Source organism: Rattus rattus, chromosome 9 (genome assembly GCF_011064425.1).
Source record: "Rattus rattus isolate New Zealand chromosome 9, Rrattus_CSIRO_v1, whole genome shotgun sequence".
Lineage (NCBI taxonomy): Eukaryota > Metazoa > Chordata > Mammalia > Rodentia > Muridae > Rattus > Rattus rattus.
The window spans coordinates 50,511,148-50,535,012 of NC_046162.1; the positions used below are offsets into that span (position 1 = coordinate 50,511,148).

At 40.3% G+C, this 23,865-nt stretch overlaps 1 protein-coding gene across 4 annotated transcripts in view; it reads left to right on the forward strand.

Moving 5' to 3' along the window:
- Rabep1 (rabaptin, RAB GTPase binding effector protein 1) overlaps positions 1 to 23,865 on the forward strand; it is a 102,989-nt gene that overhangs the window by 44,430 nt on the left and 34,694 nt on the right. For all 4 annotated transcript variants that reach the window (XM_032912500.1, XM_032912502.1, XM_032912499.1 and 1 more), the window contains exons 5-8: positions 2,646 to 2,765; positions 10,551 to 10,686; positions 13,342 to 13,520; positions 16,366 to 16,497. In XM_032912500.1, the coding sequence (XP_032768391.1) occupies positions 2,646 to 2,765; positions 10,551 to 10,686; positions 13,342 to 13,520; positions 16,366 to 16,497 (567 nt within the window). The remainder of the gene's footprint in view (positions 1 to 2,645; positions 2,766 to 10,550; positions 10,687 to 13,341; positions 13,521 to 16,365; positions 16,498 to 23,865) is intronic.

A 23,865-nucleotide genomic window follows, 5' to 3' on the forward strand; every position in this document is an offset into this window, starting at 1 on the left:
TACAAGTGTGAACAACTGTACTTGACTTTGTACATAGGTCTGAACTCAGGCCTCAGACTGCTTGTGTAGTGAGCCCTGTATTGATTGGGTCAGCGCCTAGGCCTCAGTATAATTGATTTTAGTTTGTATATGTATGTATGTAGGGTACATATATATGAATGCAGGTGCCTACAGAAACCTGAGATAATGGGTCCCTTGGAGCTACAGTTACAGGTGGTGTGAGCTGCTTGGTGGATGTGCTGGAAGTGAGACTTTGTGCCTCTATAAGAGCAATACATGATCTTAGCCTCTGAGCCGTATCTTTAGCCCTAATTTTTATTTTTTAGGAGTTTCTTATTAAGTATAATATTGTACCGTTTCAATACATTCCATGCCCAGTTTTCTTAACATTTTACCGTATAGTATGCTATACTTGTTAGAGTTAACAAAATAATGCCTATTCATCATTATTGACAAAGGTTCATTCTTTGCATTCAGATTGTATTGTTTTCATCCAGTGTCCCCCTCCTCTTCCCTTCCTGTTTGAGCCTTCCATCCAGGAAGCCACACTGCATTTGGTCATACAGTAGCGGCTTCTCAAGTTTTCTTTTGATTTTAATGAGCTTTCTGCTTCTTTTTATTATTATTATTGTGTGTGTGTGCTGTGTGTATATGTGTTCAGACATGCATGCGGGGGCCAGAGAGCCACTTTAGGGAGTCAGTCTTCACTGGAATCTGAGGTTTGAATTCAGGCGTGTACAGTTGGTGCCATCTCACTGGCCACATGTACTTTGTGCCACTGTTCGTGGGTTCCTTAAAAGTTTGTTCATGGGCTGGAGAGGTGGCTCAGTGGTTAAGAGCACCGACTGCTCTTCCAGAGGTCCTGAGTTCAATTCCCAGCAACCACATGGTGGCTCACAGCCATCTGTAATGGGATCTGATGCCCTCTTCTGGTGTGTCTGAAGACAGCTACAGTGTACTCATATATAATAAATGAATAAATCTTTTTTTTTTAAAAAAAAAAGTTTGTTCATATGATACCCAGCAGGGAAATTATGAGGTCTTTTGTATAAGTAAATATGGCATATGCTTTTCTTCCGTCCTTTGCCTGTTGATTCTGTAGAGAAACCTCAGCAAGCATCCCAAACAAGCCTTGACAGTGAAGGTGTTTTAAGCTAACATGTCTTTTCCAAACAGAATTCAGTTCAACACAAAATAAATAGATTTTTGTAAGGATCAGGGAACAAAGTGGCTCTGAAGCCCTCTTAAATTTCTTTTGTGTGTGTGTGTGGGGCAGTATTCCTCACATTAGTCAATATAGTCATTTCTTTATTCTGAACAGTTTAGGGTAAGTTTGAGCTTGTTTGTATTAGGTAATGCAGGAGTTCCAACTTTTTGAATTTTTATCCTTTTTTGTTTACTTATTTTCATTTATTTATTTTGTCCCTCACAGTATAGACAGCCTGGAACTTGCTATCTTTACCAGGCTGGCTTGAAACTCACAGAGATCCCCCTATCTCTGCTTTTTGAGCATTGGGACTGGGACTAAGTGTGTTTGTTTTTGCTTTTTGAGGCAGAATTCTGTAGCTCTGGCTGACCTCGACTTGACATGTAGACCTGAGTAAGCTCTACTTGAGTGAGACCCCCTGCCTCTGCCTCCTGAGGGTACACTCAGCTCTTGATTCTACCTCTTACATTTTATAACTGAATTACTCAGTAGAGAAATCAGCTATGGGGCTGGAGAGATGGCTCAGTGGTTAAGAGCATTGACTGCTCTTCCAGAGGTCCTGAGTTCAATTCCTAGTGACAGTGTACTCATATAAATAAAGTAAATCTTAAAAGAAAAAAATCGTCTATGTTACAGTGAATATTTTTCTATTTATTGTCAAATTCTGAGTGAAATATTTGAGAAAACCATAGTTAGACTTTGACAGTCATGGCAATAAACTATTTAAAATGTAATTGGCCCTGGGAGCTGGAGGTAGAGGCAGATGTTGTGCTAGGAACTGAACTTGGGTCCAACGGAAGTGCAGAAGTACACTGCACTGAGCCATGTACCTGACCACACAGTGAGGTTTTATTCTGTTATAAAGATGAACATCATGTTATTTGCCAGAACCTTGGGCCAAATATTATCAGATATCATCAACAAAATAAGCTGTACTCAAAAAGACAGCTATTGTACTGTCTCATCTTGTAAATGGAATCTAGGGTGTGTGTGTGTGTGTGTGTGTGTGTGTGCGTGTGTGTGTGAGTGAGAGAGAGAGAGAGAGAGACAGAGAGAGAGAGAGACAGAGAGAGAGACAGAGAGAGAGAGGGAGAGAGACAGAGAGACAGAGAGAAAGATTAAAGATAAGGGAGGATCTTGGTAAAGGAAGAGTGAGGAGTGAGGAGAGTGAGGGTGATTGATGGCTCATGCTAATCCGTCAAGTATGTGATGTGATGGACTGGAAAGAAATGAGGTTTGGAGCCTATTATTTTGTAAATATTATGAATACATGCTAATAAAAATTCAAAGAAAAACCTGAAGAAAAGGAGAATTGGTACTCAATCTTATGAATGCTAATACAATATGTACTATAGTTGTTATACTGATTTTTAGAAAATAGACTCGGGTTTCTTCGAAAAGCCATCAATTAGTTACATTTTATCCTTTGTAATCATAGGCCCAAGAGGATGCCGAGAAGCTTCGCTCTGTCGTGATGCCCATGGAGAAGGAAATTGCAGCCCTGAAAGATAAACTGACAGAAGCTGAAGACAAGATTAAAGAGCTGGAGGCCTCAAAGGTTGTGAGACGCTCTTACCCCCTGCTCCAGTGCTGAGAACAAAATTAGTGTCGCTTAAGAAGCAGTGCTGGGAAATCATTTAGCCTTGCATCTTAAGAATCTTAATTTTTGCTTTAAACTCAGAAAAGCAAAATGAAAGTAAACCCCTGTGTGGTAATTTGGCTTTTGGTTATTTAAACCCTCAGTGATGACACCTAATCATGAATGAAGACTAGTGTCTCATTTTATCCAAGTGAGACTCAACTTCTATTTTTTTCCTACTCTTTACCCTGAAACTCCTTTCTTGGTTTACTGAGACAGAGTTGGTCTGTGTAGCCCTGGCTGTCCTGGAACTTGCTCTGTAGATAAGGCTGGTCTCTGCCTCCTGACTGTTGGGATTAAAGGTGTGCACTACCACTGCTTGGCCCTCTTTTTTCTTTTAACAAGTTATCTTTATTGGCTTATTTTTGTAGACAGGGTTTCATGTAGCCCAGGCTGACCTTGAACTTGCTGGGTATTCCATGCCTATATGGCTCTGGAGCTCAGGGCTTTAGGCCAAGAACTCTGACAACTGAACTACATTTCTAGTCTTAGTTTTTTTACTGAGGAAAAGAAGCTGTTTATAGTTGAGTATTTTCTCATCCTAGTTCGAGACATCTTTTAGAGAGGGTGCACCTCCTGTTGGCCATATACACAGCATGGCTGGGATATGGCTCCTTGGTGCAGTACCTTTCTTGCATGCTCAAGGCCAAGAGATTGATCCTCAGCACTGCATAAGCCCAGCATGGTGACTGATGTCTCATAATAGGATGTCGAAGCCAGAGGACCTGAAGTTCAAGGCCATCTTCAGCTCTGTTGTGAGTTTACATTTATCCTGGATTACATGGGATGCTGCCTTTAAAAAGCCAAACCAAACAGAAAATGAAGTGGAAATATTAATGGGGTATTACGTTTTTTATGTCTGTTTTTAGTGCTGGAGATTGAACCTAGGGCTTCACTGAAGTATGTTAGGCAAGTGCTCTACCACTGAGGAAATTCTTCAGTAATGAAAGAAAATCCGAGGTTAGAGGTGCAGTTAAGGGCTGACACTTGACTAGTGTGGATGAGGGTTTGGGTTTGATCTTCAGTACTAAAAGTACTAAAAGAAAATAGGGTCAGCAAGATGGCATGGAAGATAAAGTTGCTTGTCTTCATGCCTGATGACCTGTGTTTGATCTCTGCTATCCACATGATGAAAAGGAGAAGTTGTCTTTTCATCTGCATGTTCCCCAACTCTGCCCCCAACCCCCACTTTAAATAGAATTGTTTGAAAATCTGAGAAGAAGAGTAAGAGAATGTAAGAGGTAAATAGAAGACGGGAGCAGGTGAAATGCTGACTTGCAGCCACGTTGTGTCTATATAATTCTGGAAGCCATAGTAGGTATGATTCCTGTGCAAGATTGGATTGCTAACAAACCCTGTTGCAGAAGCAGAATGGTACATTGTGTTCATACCTCCATGAGGATTTATGTGGAGTTAATGGTTGGTAGACGAGGAAGAGACTTTTTTTCCATTGGTATAAACAGGGATAAGGTGCCCATGTTTCCACAATCAAACTCTCACTCAGGCTCAGGTGAACAACTTACTGGTCACAGGAAGGAAAAAAGACATGAAAATAGAAGAGGGGCTGTGTGGGGAGAAAGGGGTCAACAAGGCCTCAGTGGGACGAGAGGGCAACGGAGCAGATGTGATCAAAGTGCAAAGTGTATATGTAGGAAAATACCATCATGAAACCCATTATTATGTGTGAATAATATATGCTGATAAACTCATTAAAACAAGACACGAAACAAATGGAAAAGATTACAAATGTATAAGGAAGGAATGTAGAAACAAATGGAAGTGTATCAGTATTAGTAACTGTAAGCTAATATAGTCTACAAGATGGTCAGATCAAGTTTTAGGAATCTAGGACCATGAAGATGGCTCATGGCTCAGTAGATAGTGTTTACCACCAAACCTGATAACCTGAGTTCTTCTATATCTTGAACCCACACATTGGAAGGAGAGAATAGACTCATGCAAGCTGTTCTCTGACCTCATGCTCAGAGCACTCATGTGTGCCCACCCCTCCCCCTCACACACACAGAAAAGACGACTCTGTTTTTTTATATGACATATAACTAAACACAAGGTAGGATTGATCATAAAGAAATGGAGAGATGGCTCAGCGGTTAAGAGCACCCGACTGCTCTTCCAGAGGTCCTGAGTTCAATTCCCAGCAACCACATGGTGGCTCACAACCATCTGTAAAGAGATCCGATGCCCTCTTCTGGTGTATCTGAAGACAGCTACAGTGTACTTATAATAAATGAATAAACCTTAAAAAAAAAAAAAAAAAAAAAAAAGAAATGTGGTTTGAGGGTGTGAGTTTAAGCAACAGAGTGAGATCTTGTTTCAAACAGAAAAGTAGAAAAGAAAGGGATATATTTAAAAAAATCACACATGGTGTAAATTTAATGAAATGAAAACTGCTGTAATCAAGTATAAGATAAAAGAGGTGAAGATGGAAAAATAGATAAGAGCTAGAGAGAAGAACCCAGCCCCTGATGGCAGCTCCCAACCATTGTAACTCTGCTTCCTAGGGATCTGGTGTCATTTGTGGTCTCTGGGCACAAGCACACACATAGCATTGCATGGATTTGTGCAGGCACACACAAACATAGAAAAAAGATCAACAACAAAAGAGAGTAGAAATAAGGAGATAATAAGTATTCAGTAGTCAGAAATCAGCATTTAGTAACCTGGATGACTTGGTCAGATTTCTTACTTTTATTATCCTTTGGTTGTTCAGCTGTAAAATTAGAATAATAAGGGAGGTGAGGGTACGAAAAGAAGAAAAATTTATGGACAATATGACTGTTTACCTTACAAGGATACACATTCAAATTAGAACATGCTTCAGGTAATGCATGGGGAAAAGTTATTATTTCCAGATACACTATGTTTTGTTTGTTTGTTTGTTTGTTTTAATGAAACTCACAGTTGGCTGGTTGGTTGGTTTTTTGTTTTTTTGTTTTTATTAAAGATTTATTTATTTTTTATATATGAGTACACTGTAGCTGTCTTCAGACACACCTGAAGAGGGCATCAGATCCCATTACAGATGGTTGTGAGCCACCATGTGGTTGCTGGGATTTGAAAACAGAACCTGGCTGGGGATTTAGCTCAGTGGTAGAGCTCTTGAAGCAAAGCCCTAGGTTCAGTCCCAGCTCTGAAAAAAAAAAAGAAAAAAAAAAAAAAAAAGAACTAAGTGACTTGAACACAGAACCAGCAGTCAGTGCTCTTAACCACTGAGCCATCTCTCCAGCCCATATACTATATTTTATTTCAGCATTATATTTATCTTTTAAAAATAAAGTCATAAGTATCAAATTTCAAAGAATTAGTGTTATATAGTCCAGTACTCTAGTTACAGATTATTTATAATAAAATATCTAGAGATGGGGAAAAATTGCAAACTACTTAGGATGGCGTAAATATTACATGTGTTCTTTTGTTGTGAGCTAGTGAGTTTCTGAGGGTTGCTTCAGGAAAGGTGTCATTTAGTAGTGGTTACACCACTAAAGAAAATGTCGTTTCCTCTTTCAGGCACCACTGACTGCACATAAACCCTCAGGGACAACAGAGGCCCATCACGACAGAACGGTGGCAGGATTAATCTTGTGCAGTAGTCACAGCTCTTCTGCACCTGCCATTTCCTGCCCTGAATCATTTTTACAGCTCTCCCCCACTTCCTCTGGCTCTCACACTCTCTCTATCCCCTCATCTACGTGGGGCCTTGGAAAGGGATAGGGATGTGTGGTTTAGGAGCTGGCACTCAACATTAGCTTCAGCTCAGTCCTTTGCCCAGTTGTGAGTCTACTACCTGCCGCGAAGGAAAGAAAACCTAGAGGGAACATTATTCTAAGGGAGTAAGCATAAATATTCAGAAGGCATTTTGACAATCACATGATGCATACTTAACAAAAGAACATTAGTAGTTTTTCCATTTGGCCTATGACCTCCACAGCCATGGGTACGTTTTGCTTGACTGGTTGGTTGTGTGGTACTTGGGGCCTACAACTTAGTGACAATTTTCTTCCAGCAGCCTACATAGCACCTTTTAGTATTCTGGAAGATGATAGCCAACAGGAAGGAAGCGTCCCTCTTAGCCTCATCTTGATTTCTTTATAAATTTACAACCAAAGCAGGTAGTGTCTTCAGGTGGGATGGTGACATCTACTTCTGATAGGCAGCAACAGCCATGGCCAATACTTAACAGTACACTCTGAAGAGAAAAACAGTAAAAAGTGAAAATAAATGGAAGGAAATACAGAATAGCAGAAATTAGTGAAATAAAATAAAAACTGTGGAGAATGGGGAAAATAAAAAGAACTGTGAAGAATGTCGACATAAAGAGAGAAATTTGTATAGAAAAAAATCAGGAAAGTGAAAAAAAAATCAGAAATGGGGTACGACTCCTGATCTAAAAATAGTAAACACTATAAATAATGTTACACAAGTAAATTTGAAAAAAAGATTTTAGGGCTGGAGAGATGACTCAGCAGTTAAGAGCACTGTCTGCTCTTCCAGAGGTCCTGAGTTCAAACCCCAGCAACCACATGGTGGCTCACAACCATCTGTCATAGGATCTGATGATCTTCTGGTGTGTCTGAGGATAGCTACAGTGTACTTACCTACATAAAATAAATCTTAAAAAAAGAAAAAAAGAAAAAAGATTTTCAGAATTCTGTTGGTAAATGCTAGTAATTCCAGCACTTGTGAATCAGTGGTAGAAGGATTGGGCTGGAGAGATGGCTCAGCCGTTAAAGGCTAGGCTCACAACCACATATATAAGAGTGGTAGAAGGATTATACTGTCAAAATCAGCCTAAACTAGTAAGATGTTTTTGTAAAACAAGACTAAACAAGTTATTATAATGGGTTATACAGTTTTCTTCAAATTAAAATAGAAAAGCTAAAATAGTAATTATTACAGAATCAGCAGCTGAAAGTCTTTTTTGGTGTGTGGAATATGCATGCATGTTGTGGGTGTGTCTGGTGTATGTGCACTCAGGAGGCAGAGTCACTGGAATCTCTGTTTGTGGGCTGAAGGACAGGTAGGGTGATGTAGAGAAACAAAACAGAGTGCAGCCACATAAGGAGTAAAGGAAATGCAGATGAAAGTGGGTTTCAAAGTGTACAAAGCTCTAAAGTCTACAGAAGAGATTTGTGTAAGCACTCATGGTTCAAGTGTACCAAACAGGTCCAGCCGCTCTCACTGCACTAGACATTTGTTGACTGCTGTAGGGTTCTGACAGCTCCTGCTGCTCACTTCCTCTTTCTCCTAACACCATCTGCTGTTTTTGGGAAGGTATCCTTAGAAGTCCGACCTCACCCTGTCTTTGCTGCCACTTGTGTATCTTTATTCTTTTTTTTTCTTTTCTTTTTTTCGGAGCTGGGGACTGAACCCAGGGCCTTGCGCTTGCTAGGCAAGAGCTCTACCACTGAGCTAAATCCCCAACCCCATAACCTTTATTCTTAATTATTTTTTATTTTTCTTTTTGAGGTGTGAGTGTATGGGAACGTGTCTTACAACATAGCCCAGGGTAGCCTGGAATTTGCAGTAGTCCTGTCTCAGCCTCTTGAGTGCTGGGATTACAGACATGATAATCTCTCTTAATATCTCTGTCTCTGTCTCACTGTATGGCCCTGGCTATCCTGGAACTTGCTATGTAAACCAAACTGGCCACATGCCTTTCTTTGCTTCCAGGAGTGCTGGAATTAAAAGCCTTACATATGGTTCTGATTTGAGTTGTTAGGGGTGTGTGATTCAAGGATATTTACATGCTGTGCTGCCATTCAGCACCTTCCTAGTAATAACTTTCAGGTGTTAGAAATTCATCTTATTGTTAATTCAAAGAGGAGTGTTTTCTAAGAAGTAATGTGCAGTGGAATCTGATTATAAGTCATCCTCGTTAGAGCTGTTGCTAACTATGCTACTTTCACCTGGGACAGGTGTTGAAGAGACTGCCTTACGGTGTTCGCCTCTGTCACGCTGGCCAAATGTCAGCTTCCAGCACAGCGCGAAATGAGCATTTTCGTTCCTGACATATAATAGTCTAGGAGTAAATATTACTGAGACCACATGAGCCATGAGCTTGCTGTTTTTTTTTTTGTTTGTTTGTTTTGTTTTTTTTTAAAAAACTCGGGAGTCCCTAGACTCTTTTTTTTTTTTTTTTTAAAGATTTATTTATTTATTTTATGTATATGAGTACACTGTAGCTGTTTTCAGACACCAGAAGAGCGCATCGGATCCCATTACAGATGGTTGTGAGTCGCCATATGGTTGCTGGGAATTGAACTCAGGACCTCTGGAAGAGCAGTCAGTGCTTTTAACCTCTGAGCCATCTCTCTAGCCCCCGAGCTTGCTATTTTAGCTTGAAAAAAGGAGATAGTGCATGAAAAAGATACTGAATTTGAAACTAGGTATAAGCATTTTGAAAATAAAACAGAAAGTTACTCATACATACTGAGTTTAGGACAGACAGTTTATATGACAAGTAAAACAAGTGATACTCTCACCCTACTTTTTTTTTTCTTGAATGGTATTGCATTTTATTTTGGTTGTGCCTGTTTTATGTATGTAGGCTGTGTGGTTACCAGTCTGAGTATTACAACAGGAAATGTATTATGAAAAGATAGGATTTAAAATTTTTCAGCATTTATTTGCCTTCAAGTTTGTGTGATTATTATGAGACCAGTTAGCTTTTACATCATGACTTCTCTTTTGAAAAAAATAGACTGTCATGATGCACATGTGGGGGTCAGAGGTCAACTGTAGGCAGTCAGCTCTCCTTCTGCCATGTAGGTTCTCTGGATCTAAGTCCGATCTTTAGTCTTAGGGGCAAACACCTTTTACCTGCTGAGCCATCTCGGTGTCTTAACTTGTTTAACTTCTATATGTATTGATCAAAATGAATCCACTTTATAAATGTAAAGCACTTGAATTACCTCCCCAGAAATCAAAGAAAAGTTGTAAGAATGTTATGCCATTTCTATAACAGAGGGACTGAGGAGACATAATTAGGGCTGGACTTCAATCCCTGGAACCTATAGGGGGAAAAAAAAAAACCCAGGTGTGGTGGGTGTATTAGCACTATGGAGAAGGAGAGAAGGAGAGAAGGAGATAGGCAGATACTTGGGGCTTAGTGTATAGCCACCCTACATATACTAGATAAGTTCCAGGTCAGTGACAGACCCTATTTCAAAAACAGAATAAAATAGAGCCTCTAGGTAGCTGGTACCTAAGGGATGACACGTATAGTTGTCTGATTTACAAACATGTATGCATATATGTGCACTCTCACACAAATGTGCTTGTATGCATGCACACACACAAGCAAATCATAATTTTGTTGATGAAAAGGAGAAACAAGCATATGCATGAGTTGCTCTATAAGTACAAATTAGAACGACCTTTTTGAAAGCATGATATAAAAGAATTACATATAATTTTACCTATATATTTAACCTAAAGAATTATGGCTAGTGTCTCTCAATTCTGTTATTTTCTAAATTTGTATTCTATTTTCAGGTTTAAAATTCAGCCATTGAGTTGGGGATTTACTCAGTGGTATTTAGCAAGTGCAAGGCCCTGGGTTTCCCCAGCTCAAAAAAAAAAAAAAAAAAAAAAAAAAAAAAAAAAAAAAAAAAATTCAGCCATTGATATTTACCTTATTTGCCATTTCTACCAGGGTTGTAAAGTTAAGCTTCATACTTTCAGGTTAAGGAACTGAATCATTATCTGGAGGCCGAGAAGTCTTGCAGGACTGATCTGGAGATGTATGTAGCTGTTTTGAACACCCAGAAATCTGTTCTACAGGAAGATGCTGAGAAATTGAGGAAAGAACTGCATGAAGGTAAATAAATTTATGTCTTGTATATTTTCACTGTACCCCAACTATGTAAGTAAATTCATATTGATTAATGACAGCATCACACCCTAGCCCACCAATGCAGCGTGCTAGTGATGCAGTCTGAGCTTTGTCGTCAGTTTGAAAGCCTCTGTGAGAGCTGCTGGAGGAGTTCAGATTGTTAAGGAGCCTTTCCTTCCACCACTGTGTCAGCAATAACTTCAAAAGGCGTGAGCTCTGGGCAAAACGTGCTGATGTTAAAGTGCTTTTCTGCACAGTATTCATAGGGAAGTGGATTAGCAAAAGTGAGAGTGGGGTAGAGAGCATCTCATGTCCAGCTGTCTAAGGGATGGTTTTGACTTCACTAATGAAGATAGATGAACAGCGCAATGTACAAGTGAACGCTGTATTTCCCCAAACTTAAAAAATATGAAGAAGCAACTGAATTTGGATGTGGTGCCTATAATCTTAACACTTGAGAAAATGAAGTAGAGGAATCATTAGTTTGAGACCAGCTTGGACTACAGAGTGTGACTCGGTCTCAAAAACAAACAGAAGCAAACAGACATGGATTGGAGAGATGGGTCAGCAGTTAAGAGCACTACTGTTCTTAGAGAGGTCATCCTGTAGAGCTTTGGTGGGCAGCTCATAGTTGCCTGTAACTCCTGCTCCAGGGTTTCTAGTCTCCTCTTCAGATCTCTGCATGCACCTGTACTTGTATGTATAGAATCATACCCACTTATATATATATATAATTGAAAATTAAAAATACAATACTTTGAAAAATTATTTTTTACTTTTTTTTTTAGAGATTTATTTATTTATCTTATGTATATGACCACATGGTCCTTGGCACGCCAGAAGAGGGCATCAGATCCAATTATAGATCATTAAAATGAGGAAGTAAAACCAGTAATTTTTGTTGGTTGGGGTCTTAGTTTGGTGGTGGAGTACTTGCCTAGGAAGCACAATGCCCTGGATTTGGTCCTTAGCTCTGAAAAAACAAAAAATTTAAACAAAAAAATGCCAGTGATTTCTGTAACTGATACATATAGCTCATCAAAAAAGTATCTTGGGGTGGATAAGATGGTTGAGTGGTCACGCCTGATGACTCGAGGATCCATTGGGAGGAGAAAATGACGTCTACAAGTTGTCCTCTGACCTCTACATACATATAACCTACCCCACACACAAAGCAAGAGTGTCCTGAAAAGAGAAGAAAAGAAGAGAGATAAAAATTGAGAAGCAGTATAACAGCCTAACACAGGTTCCGGTCTCACTGGGAGACCAGGTCTGTTCAGCATCATACCTGTTCAGCAGCTGTGGGATGGAGCACCATACAGCTGCCCTGCTGGGAGGTGGACTGAGATGTGGCAGGATCAATAATGGAGGCAGAGGCAGACGGGTCTCTTAAGTTCAAGGTCAGCCTGGTCTACAGACTGAGTTCCAGGACAGCCAGGCTACACAGAGAAAGAAACCCTGTCTTGAAAAACCAAAACCCAAAATAGAGCATATTAAAAAAAAATTGGAGGGTGGGGCATTTAAAGAAATACTAGTTTGGGCTGGAGAGATGGCTCAGCAGTTAAGATTGCTCTTCCAGAGTCCTGAGTTCAATTCCCAGCAACCACATGGTGGCTCACAACCATCTGTGATGGGATCTGATGCCTTCTTCTGGTGGGTCTGAAGACAGCTACAGTGAATAAATAAAATTTTTAAAAATGTTTTGGAGGTAGAACCTGCCGAGACTGTTCCCAACTCTCAAGCTCCCTATTAGCTGGGACTGCAGACTTAGGCCATTATACCCAGCCGAAAGAAGTCATGGTCACGTGGTGCTTTTAATATTTTTGTTGTTGCTTTCTGAAGTCAAGTTTTAAGTGTTTTATGAAGCCTGGAACCAAACTCCTGGCCACAGCTAAGGGAGTGAGTGCAAAGTGGTTCAGCAGGTGTGATGGCACACACCAGAAAATTCCTAGGCTGCACAGTGAATCAGTCCTGTCCCGCGTCCCCACCCTCCAGCTAGTTCAGCAAATCCGTGGACAGAGACAGTAAACAAAATGTGCTGCTAGCGTCGCAGACCTGGGCAGGCCACAGGGCTGTTCAGTAGATAGAGATCATGCGTTACCATTTGGGTTGTGAGTGAGCCTTTGAAGGCTTTCAAAACAATGTGTTTTCTCAATAGTACGTTTGTCCATGGTATATCACGTGTTGTGTCCCAAGAGAACATAGAGATAATTACCATAGCTATAATAACAGCTCTAAGTTCTGCAGTAAAGCAACTCAACATTTTTAAAAATTTATTCAGGTTTTCCAAAACTTAGGAAGCACAGAAGTTGTTTGTTCCTAAGGGCATACTTGAGGTGACTTTGGTTTCAAGGGATGGTGCGGGAATAGTTGTCTTATTCAGGTGTAGATTGCTCCTTGGTGTCAGTCATGAGTAAAGCTCACAGAATAGAATGCTGGACAGATCTGTAGTAGACCTATGCTGAAGAAATTGCCTACCATTAAAAATGCAGTGTGTTTAGGGTTGGGGATTTAGCTCAGTGGTAGAGCGCTTGCCTAGCAAACGCAAGGCCCTGGGTTCTGTCCCCAGCTCTGAAAAAAAGAAAAAGGAAAAAAAAAATGCAGTGTGTGTGATTGGGGGTGTGATGTGCTCCTGAACAGTTTGCCATCTCTTGGAGCAAGAGCGACAACAGCACAACCAGTTAAAACACACGTGGCAGAAGGCCAACGACCAGTTTTTGGAATCTCAGCGCTTGCTGATGAGAGACATGCAGCGAATGGAGATCGTGTTAACTTCAGAACAGCTCCGACAAGTTGAAGAACTGAAGAAGAAAGATCAGGTGAATAGTCCTTTTCTTAAAAGATTGATTTTATTTTTCATTCTATGTATGTACGTCTGTGTGTCTTTAGGAGGGGTGTTTGCTTTAGAGTACATTGAAGGAGGGTCGGGGGTGGGGCTGGGGGAACAAAGGTCCTTTGGAGTTAACAGTTGGTTGTGAATTTCCTGATGTGGCTGCTTGGAGCCACACTCAGGCCCTCTGCAAGAGCAAGAGGCACTGTGGAGTGCTGAGCTTCCCCTCCAGCCCCAGACAGCTGTTTCTTAGACAGAAAAGATGTATTTATTTTTGTTGAGCGTGTCATCACTTGGACTTTGAGCATCCTTGTGATTTTACTTTTAATGCCACTTTGAAAAACTATAGTAGCTACCCAGATGTGGTGGCATACACTTACAGTCCCAGCCCTCGGGGGTACAGTTGGAGAGCGGTGACGATGAGAGCAGCAAAGCTCTGCTCAAAAACCAAGCAAGCCATTGGGAGGACTTTGTCCGCTTACACACTATCTCATATGTGGGACTGGGTTAGAAATAACCTTCGGAGACAGAAGGATGCAGCTCTGCGTATTTCTGGGAACATTTTCTCAGCAGTACGCACTTCTCTCAGAATTCTGAGTTTTCAGAGCAGGCTAGATGTGTGGTATGCTTGCTTCAAAAGTCTGACTAAAATGTGATAGGATGGGAGTAGTGGCTTATACCTGATGTCCCAGCCCTTAGGAGGCAGAGAAAGGAGAATCATGATTTCAAGGCCAGCCTAGGGTAGGTAGTGAGATACTGTCACACAACCAAGCCCACTGGACAATGAGTAACGAAACACTAACACTTTCTTATAGGAAAAAGTGCTTGTTTTAGATACAAAGTGAGGTACTTAAGAGATGGTTCCTTGGTTAAGAGCACTTGTTGCTCTTGCAGAGGTCTTAGGTTCAATTCCTAGTAGTTTATACCATCCACTCTTGTTCCAGGGGATCAGATGCCCTCTCCTGACCTGTGAGAACACCAGCAGTCATACGGCACACATACATACATGTAGGCAAAACACATAAAATAAAATGAATAACTATAAATATTTTTAAAAATACAAATGAAATAGTATCAAGTGTTCAAGCACACTCAGTTTGGTAGTAGTGTCTTCTAGGTTAGTTCTGTGTACTGTGACCAGGCACTTAGTATTGCCCTCCCCATATAACTTGTACAACTCGAGTATTATTTTACACCTGCTTTCTCATAAGCACTATCTTGGGTGTGTTTATATTCCAGTTCTGCCTCACTCTTGTTAACTGGTAGCATAGCGACCATAACTGATTTTATCTTCTTTATAGTGGACATCAAGAGCTGCCTCCACTCTTGGGCCTTCTCCATCTCAGATAGTGTCACAGCCAGTCTTCTCTGGCATAGTGTCTATGTGTACAAGTATTTTCCTAGACTAGCTGTTTAAAGTGCTCTCTGCTTTTTTAGGCATTAAAATATTTTAAAATGCTATATGTGACTTAGGTTAGATTTTGTTTCTTGGTTTTTATTTTAATTTTGTTTTTAAATTCATGCTTAAAATGTAGATTTTTAATTTCATCACTGTCTTTTACTTTTAAAATGATTGTTGAAGCCCTTCATTAAAGGTTATTGTTAGTGGCATTGTGCTGAGGCTTTATGAAGCTTCTCTCAAGCACTTCTCAGCCACCTAAGACTTTGTGAGGCAGGCATTACATAGCCATGCCTGTGGTAGCCTAGGAAGCAAGCAAAGGAAGGTGATGGCAGTGCGCACGCTTGAGCAGGTCAGTCAAGAGTTTAATTACTTGATAACGACTTTCTTGTTCCTGCCTTCACTTTTCATGGACCTGCCCACATGTCAGTCTGGTCAGCCCTTTGCTCTTCTACCAGAAGTCTATTCTTTGAGGCTTCTGTCTTACAAATAGAATAGTTCCTTTCCCCTGGAGCCCTTAGTGGCCTTCTCTCATTCAATGAGCAGGTTCATCTTACTGTCTTTTAGGATTCAGCTCTAGAAGTTATATCCGTTGGGTTCCCTTCGCTGGCTCTTTTAAATGAAACCAAAACTAGTTTGTATTTTTTTCCTTCCTGCAGAATTCTGTGTGTACTTTTCTGTATAATCATGTTTGTTCCTCCTCACTAGACAGAAAAGATGTATTTATTTTTGTTGAGCGTGTCATCACTTGGACTTTGAGCATCCTTTTATGTTTTGTATAATCTCTTATATGCTATCTTTTTCCTCTCCTCACTTCCCTCTTTCTCTTCTTCTTTTAGTTTTATGAAATAAGGTTTCACTGTGTAGCACAACCTGGCCTTGAATTTGTGCATCCTGACTTCAGGTCACTGGGATTACAGTTCCCATTGGTAGTACCAGTATGTTTGGTAGTAGTTTATATATGTTTTCAGTGGGGGTACGATGTTGGAATAACTTTTCCTGCTGTCCTTGATGAGAGAAGGTTTGTTCTGCATAGTCTCCTGTTCTGGATTATCTGCAGCAGGGAGTTGCTTTTCTTTTGTTTGTCTGTCTTTTTGTACAGTGTGCGTTCTTTTTTTTTTTTTTTTTTTTTTCTGGGCTGGGGATCGAACCCAGGATCTTGCGCTTCCTAGGCAAGCGCTCTACCACTGAGCCAAATCCCCAACCCCCACAGTGTGCGTTCTTAAATGTTATTTTCCGATTTGCTTACTTTGTGCTTATAGTAGTGAAATGTTATGACCAGCGGCCCCTTCTCCTGATTACAGAACAAATAATCTGTCCAGTTTTCATTCTCGGAGAGATCTCTGCTCTTGTCTTAAGTGGAAGAAGAACTATATGATGCTTACATATAGATTACCTGGGTGACTCAATGATGCTTTTTCTTCCTAACTTTTAGGAGGAGGATGAACAACAAAGGATCAATAAGGGAAAAGATAACAAGAAAATAGACACTGAAGAAGAAGTAAAAATACCAGTAGTATGTGCTTTAACTCAAGAAGAATCTTCAACCCCATTATCAAATGAAGAGGTAAAGTGAGTCAGTGACTACAGTTAGTTACTGTATGCTGGGTGGGAGAGGCTGAGCTGAGAGACTTTCTTTGAGTCCAAGACTTAAAGTATCTCAAAAAACTTTTATACATAAATTCATAATTTTAGTTTATTTCTACATCATGTTATGTTATGTATGTATGTTATGTATGTGTGTTAGTGAGGATATCGATTGCTGTGATTAAACGCCAAGACCAAATGTCAGGTCACCCCCCATCATTGAAGAAAGTCGAGCAGAAGCTCAGGGCAGGAAGGGAGTGTCAGGAACTCATGCAGAGGGCCATGGAGGAATGTGGCTCTGGCCTCATGGATTAGACTGCCTGCTTTCGTATACAACCAGGACTACCTGCCCAGAGTTGATATAACTCAAAATGGATTGGTCCCTTGTACATCAATTAATTAAAAAATGTCCCACAAGCTTGCCCAGAGGCAAAAGCTCTAGTGGGAGCATCTTTTTTGAGTTGAAGGTTCCTCTTCCTGAATTACTCTAGCTTGTGCTGACTTGATAAAATAATAACCAGGGCACCTTGCTCGTGTGGAAAGTACATAGATGAAAATGAGATAAACGTCAGCTGTTTTCCATTGTAGTTGCTCTTACAGCATCTTAACACTATCTGAAACATACTGAAATTTCATTCGTCATTTAAAATTACTAGCTCTTTCTTTACTGCTATTTTCAAATGTCATACATCAGAACAGGTTTCTAAATGGTCTGTTTTTTGGTTTTGTTTTGAAGAGGAATTGGAGGATTATTGAATTTTTTTTTCAATAATAGATTTAAGCACAAAGTTAATAGAAAGGAGTCAAGGGAAAGGATAAGACATTTAAATGTGGACTTTTCAAAATTGTCTGATGTCCTTTTACATATATATATATATATGTATAATCTTTTATACACACACACATACACACACACACACACACACACACACACACACACACACACACACACACTTGAATGTAGGTGTTTTGCCTGCATATGTGTGTGTACTATGTGCGTGCAGTGGTCACAGGGCCTTAGGTCCTCTGGAACTGGAGTTACAGATGTCTGGGAGATCCCAGTGGGTGCTGGGAATCAAATACACATGGAAGAGTAGTCAATGCTCTAACGAGAACCACATCTCCAGCCCTGGTGACATTTTTAATGTGAATTTTTAATATTGCTAAATACTTGCTTTTTTGGTGGGAGGAATGACAGGGTCTTGCTCTGTAGTTCAAGCCAACCTTTCTCTCAAGGTTACTCCTTCTTCAGCTTCCTGAGCATTTGGGATGATTACAGAAACTTGTCACTTGTTCAATTCTAGTGTTGGGGTGTGAAAACTTGTCACTTGTTCAATTCTAGTGTTGGGGTGTGAGTTCTGAGGGTAGAAGGTAAACTTTGGCAGATGACATTGAAGTTCCGAGGAAGAATGCAGGTGCTGGGAGGGAAGGACAGAGAGGCCCAGAAGTACAGATGTGTCAGATGTCTGTTATGCCTGTAGTCTGCCATCTCACATCTGCTGTGTGGCAGGGCCTCTACACTGAATGTCCGTCCTCCTTAACCTTCCATGCTCTGCTGCACCCTCACATTACTGTCTGGCTCTCTTCTCTTCCTTAATTGTGGTTGTGGTCAGATCACTCTAGTACACAAAGCAGCACTCACCGCCATAACGCGTGTCACTGAGTAGAAATTTGTGTAGACTGTTCAAACCATTTGAAAGAAGAATTTTCTTTCTAATTTTAAATTGGTTGTGTGGGCACATTTATGTGTGGGTGTGACGGTTTGTACATGTGTGTACACTGTCTGGAAGAGGTCATTAGTACCTCTGAAGCTGAAGTTATGAGTGGTCATGAGCTGTCTGACATGGATTCTGGGAACCAAACTCAGGTGCTCTGAGAGAGCAGCAAATGTTTTTTTTTTTAACCACTGGGTCATTTTTTTAGCTCCAAGAAGGTTGGTTTTGTTGTTGTTGTTGTTATTGTTGTTGTTGTTTTGTTTTTTAACAAACAAACATTTGTTTTAGTATGGGGTGGGCGTGTGTGGAGGCATTCAGCATACATGTGGAGGTCAGAGGACTGTTTTTTCCCCCTCTCATTTTGTGGGACCTGGGGATCAAATTAGGTCTTTTGGCTTGGTGGCAAGTACCTTTACCCAGTGACCTATTTCTGTGGGCCAGAAAGAATCTCCTAATAGCCATATTGGTCATTCTCTTGTGCCAAGTTGTCCCCTCACCCGTTGGTTCCTTCATGTGGAATGCTTGCTTCCTTCTTTCTGCTTATTAAATGTTCTCCTGTTCATCCTTCACAGCTCATGCTGACGCTCCCTCTTTAGTAAAGGAAATAACTTCTATACCTAGTGCCTTTGGGGTAAAAATTAATGATCCTCCTTCCCCAGTTGAGTGTCCCTTCTAGCTTTACCTTTTGTTCTTAACTTCACTATAATTAGGCCTGGCTGCTTGTGATCCATACGTGTAAGTCCTGTTCGTGTCGTCTGTGTTGCTGATAGTTACACTCATAAGGACCATGGCCACAGCCCGGGGGTCGAGTGCTGGCTTACTGTGTGTAAGGCCCTGTGTCTGACCCAGCGTTGGAGACGTGGAGACTTCGAGCACACACTGCCCTGACTGTCAGCTCCTTTTCCAGCTGGGGAACAAGTTGCAGTTCAGTTAAGCGTATTTGCCTGACAGGTATCTTGTTTCTGATCAGTTTACAGGTTTACTCTGAGCCATGGCCAGCACAGTTTCAGGTGCCTTGTAATTTCATGTTTATTGATAGCTTGACACCAAAAAAATTCTGGCAAATACTGAAAAGTATAATGCCATTGTTTTTGTGCATTTTTGTTGTTTGTTCTGGAGCACACACCAAAGGCTCCTTGGCTGATTTTGCTCTGCATTTTTAATCTTAGAATTCCAGGAGAATGTCTGTATCTTTGTATTCAGCCAGATATTACATGGTATTAGCGCCATGCAATATTCTACCCAGCAAAGTTTAGAAAACAGGAAAGGAAAATGTGTGATTTATAAAGAAGTATTTTTCTTATGTTTGTTTCTGTTTTTGATAGCTTTCTCCTACCAAGCGTATTATTTCCCAGACTTTAACTTATAATGTTGGCTTTCTGCTGGGGATGCTTTGCCACGTATAAGGTTCTAGGTTCAGCTCTGCAGCCCTCCACTCCACTGAGTGAGTGAGTGTGTGAGTGAGTGAGTGAGTGAGTGTATGTGAGTGTGTATGTGAGTGTGTGTGTATGAATGTGAGTGTGTGAGTGTGTGTATGAGTGTGTGAGTGTGTGTATGAGTGTGTGTGAGTTTGTGTGTGTGTGTATGAGTGAGTGTGTGTGTGTGTATGAATATGAGTGTGTGTGTGAATGTGAGTGTGTGAGTGTGTATGAGTTTGTGTGTGTGTATGAGTGAATGTGTGTGTGTATGAGTGTGTGTGTGTATGAGTGTGTGTGTGTGTGTGAGTGTGTGTGAGTGTGTGTGTTTCTACTTTCAGACCTGATACTTTGCATTTTCAGTGTTGAATATAATTGTCTTATGTTCAGATTCATGATAATTTAATTTGGCTGGTAAACTAAAATCAACATGGAATACTTTGTAGACTTAGATTTATTGCTAAGGATATTTACTATTTTTAAACAATCTGATGTCATCTTTATTTTTGTACTTAGAATGTGCTTTTTCACTATGAAAGGAATAGGAAAATATGGAGTATTTGTGAAGTGCAGGAAGGACTTTACAAATAAAAATAATTGTTTTGATCACCCAGAGACAACTGTCTCTAGTTTTTCGTCATGTGTCAGTCTCCTCTTTCTGTAGCCTTTCCCAGGATAACGTATGTTCCCACTTATTTTGCTTGTTTTTTTTTCCTTTATTTTGTTTGAGACAGATCTTTATGTAGCCCAGGCTGGCCTTGAGCTTCTGAGCTTTTTGCCTCTATTTCCCATGTGCTGGGATTACAGGTATATGTCATCATGCCTGATTGGTACTTTGCAAATATACTCTAATTGTTCCTGCATGTTTATGAGCGTTCTTATTTGCTTAACTCTACTTTAAGAATTGTCACCCTTAAACTTCTTTTAACCCATTTAGTATAATTTTAATATAAATGTTCCATAATCTCTTTGGCAATTTCCCTACTACTTTGTGACAAGGCTTTAGTTTATGAGGTGGCTGACAGCGTAAGGAGGTGACAGCATGGAGGTTAGTATCTTCGGAACAGTTTGCTATTACATTTTCTGTCTTTTTTTTTTTTTTTTCTCTCAAGCCCAGTATGTGTTAAATAAATACCGTGTGTGCCACTGCTGTCTGTCACCATCACATGCCTTCCCTAGAAATGAGAGCCATGACATGCCATGCAGGCACGGAGAGGAACTCAGGCCTGGCGAGTTTCAATAGTTCTGGCAGCCTTTGGGTCTGTCATAGGGATTGCTTTACTTGTTTGGGATCTACTGTTCTTGGTGATGTGGAGCAGCAGAAGTAATGGCTTGGTGAAAGTTGGGGCTATGGGTCTGAGACTGTTCAGTTTACATGTGATGAGTGCTAGGGTACATAGTCTCTGCCTGGCCAGGAAGGACTCCAAGATGCCAAAACACGATGAACTGTGGAATAAACATGGGTAACATACTGCTTATCAGATTCTTTATTTTTTGCTGATGTTAATGTTTTTATTAAATAACACTGTAATGTTATTTGTAATATATAATCTTCCTTGTACAAAAAAGTCATTGTAATGGGTCTTATTCAAGTTCTTGGAAAAGAACAGCTGAGTTTACAGGCATTAATTAACATTTTTAAGATAATATAAAATATTTTGGAATTATATATTAGACCGCAGAATAGTCTTTTGTTTTTATATTATAATTTTTCCGTGTCATGGCACGTCTGTGGAGCTAAGAGGCATCTTGTGAAATAGGCTTTCTTTTTTGACCATGTTTTAGGTAAAGCACAGAGCATCAGGTTTGGAGCAGGTGTCCGTAACAGCTGAGCAGATAAATAAAACAGAACAACTTTCACTTCCCTTATGCTGTTTGTGTCTCTCATGCTGTTACAGCTAAGGTGATCTAGTCTGTCTCCCTCCCTCCCTCCTTCCTTCCTGTTTTATTTGTTATGTGTATGTGAGTACACTGTCTTCAGACACACCAGAAGAGGGCATCAGATCCCATTACAGATGGTTGTGAGCCACCATGTGGTTGCTGGGATTTGAACTCTTAACCACTGAGCCACCTCTCCAGCCCCAGTAGTTTTTTTTTTTAAATTAAATTTATTTTATTATATTATTTTGTGTATGTGGGTGTTTTGCCAAATATGTGTTTATACACCATTTGTGTGCCATGTTGGATTTCTTTGGGACTGTAGTTTAAATATGTTTGTGAGTCAACATGTGGGAGCTGGGAACCAAACCTGGGTCCTCTGAAAGAGCAGTCTGTGCTTTAACCACTGAGCATCTCTGCAGCCTTGATTGTTAGGGTTTTGAAGTTTATTTTCATTTTGAAAGTTTACAGAATGGGTTTTTAGTTTACTTTTGTTATTATTCAGGACAGTTGCCATCAATAGCTTAATTAAACTGGTTTTGTTTTCCTAGCAATTTGAATTTCAAATGAGTAAAAATATTTGAAAGAAAAGAAATGGAGAAATTAACATAAAAAATCAACTTTTTATTATACCAGATAACAGTTTTAAATCACTTGAAAATAAAAAACAATAACATCAACAGGTGTATTCTTCAGTTTTTTTCTAGTTGGTTCATAAAATGATTTTAAAACAAAAAATAGGTCCAACATGGTGGCATAGTACCTTTAACATCAGCACTTGGAAGGCAGAGATAGACAGATCTTTGTGAGTTCTAGGTCAGTCACAGCTACGTGATGAGACTCTGTCTAAAGAGGGTAACATTATCTTAAAGAGTTGTTGGGACTAAAGAGAAGGCTCAGCAGTTGAGAGCACTGGCTGTTCTTCTAGAGGTCCCAGGTTCAAGTCTCAGCACCCACGTGGCAGCTCACAAGTGTCTACATGAAACTGCAGCTCCAGAGGATCTGATACCCTCATACATATATGCAGGTAAACACCAGTGCACATAAAATTTAAATAAGTAAATAATTTTAATCTTTTAAAAAAGGATTTATTTATTTTATGTGTGTGTGCCTAAATGTATGCACATGTACTACATGTGTGCAGGTGCCTGCAAAGAGAAGGGCATTGGATTCCCTGGAACTAGAGCTACAAGTGATTGTGAGTCACCACATAGGTGATGGGAGCCAGACCTGGTCATGCGCAAGACTAGCCAGTCCTCTTAACCACTGGCCCACCTCTCCAGCTCCAGCCCAAGAATGACAATTTAAATTAAATAAAATTTCAAAAAACTTGTTACCTTTCTTTTTTTTTATCATTTCATTTTGACATTTAGCTTGTGTGCATGCATGTGAATACATCTAGAAATTAAAGGACAACTTTCTGAGTTGGTTCTGTCTTTCCACCTTGTGGGTCCTGGGGATTGAACTCAGGTTATCTGATTGCAACAAACCCCTTTACCCGCAGAACCATGACCCTCCTTGATCACCTCCCCCCCCCCCAAAGGCATCTTTGAGCCTTGGCTGGCTTGGAACTCATTCTATAGACCAGTCTAGGTTAGCCTTGAACTCAGTTAGCCTCCTGACTGCCTCTAGAGTGCTGGAATTAAAAGCATGTGCCAGCACCAGCTTCTCATTGTTACCCCTCATGTGTAATTGCATTTACCTCTTATACATTTTTAATAGTTAATATAAGTAGATGCTTAAAATGTGCATATGCAGCGTAGAATTAGCAATTCCAAGTGTGCAGCTCCTAGGCAGTTAATATGTTCAGTGTAGTTACTACCTCTGTCTAGTTGAAAACGTTTCTATCACCCTTCCCCCAAAAGGAGAAGTTCTATACCTCTTCGTCAGCCTCTTGCAATTAGTCTGCTATGTCTTTGTATTCTGGATATTTCCCATGGACAGAGTCATGTGATTTTCACTATATTTCTGGCTTCTTCCCCTTGCTCTGCATGTTATCTTATGCCTTGCTTGACACTTGGCGTCACAGTATGAGCTTCTGCTCTCCTTCCTGTTCTGTCTATGCCTGCCTTTGTTCATCTCCCAGACAGTGGTGTTTCTTACTCACGTTGCTCTTGACTACCACCGTCTGTTACTCTCACTGTAGGGTTTGCCATGGCACCTCTAGTCACATTGATCTTTTGAAGACAGGGTTTCTACATAGCCCTGGCTGTTCTGTAACCCAGTGTGTAGACCAGGTTGGCTTGGAGCTCACAGAGATCCCTGTACTGATCCCTCCTAAGTGTTGGGATTAAAGTTGCATTTAGTTATCTTTGTACAGTGGTTCTTGCCAATTGTCTG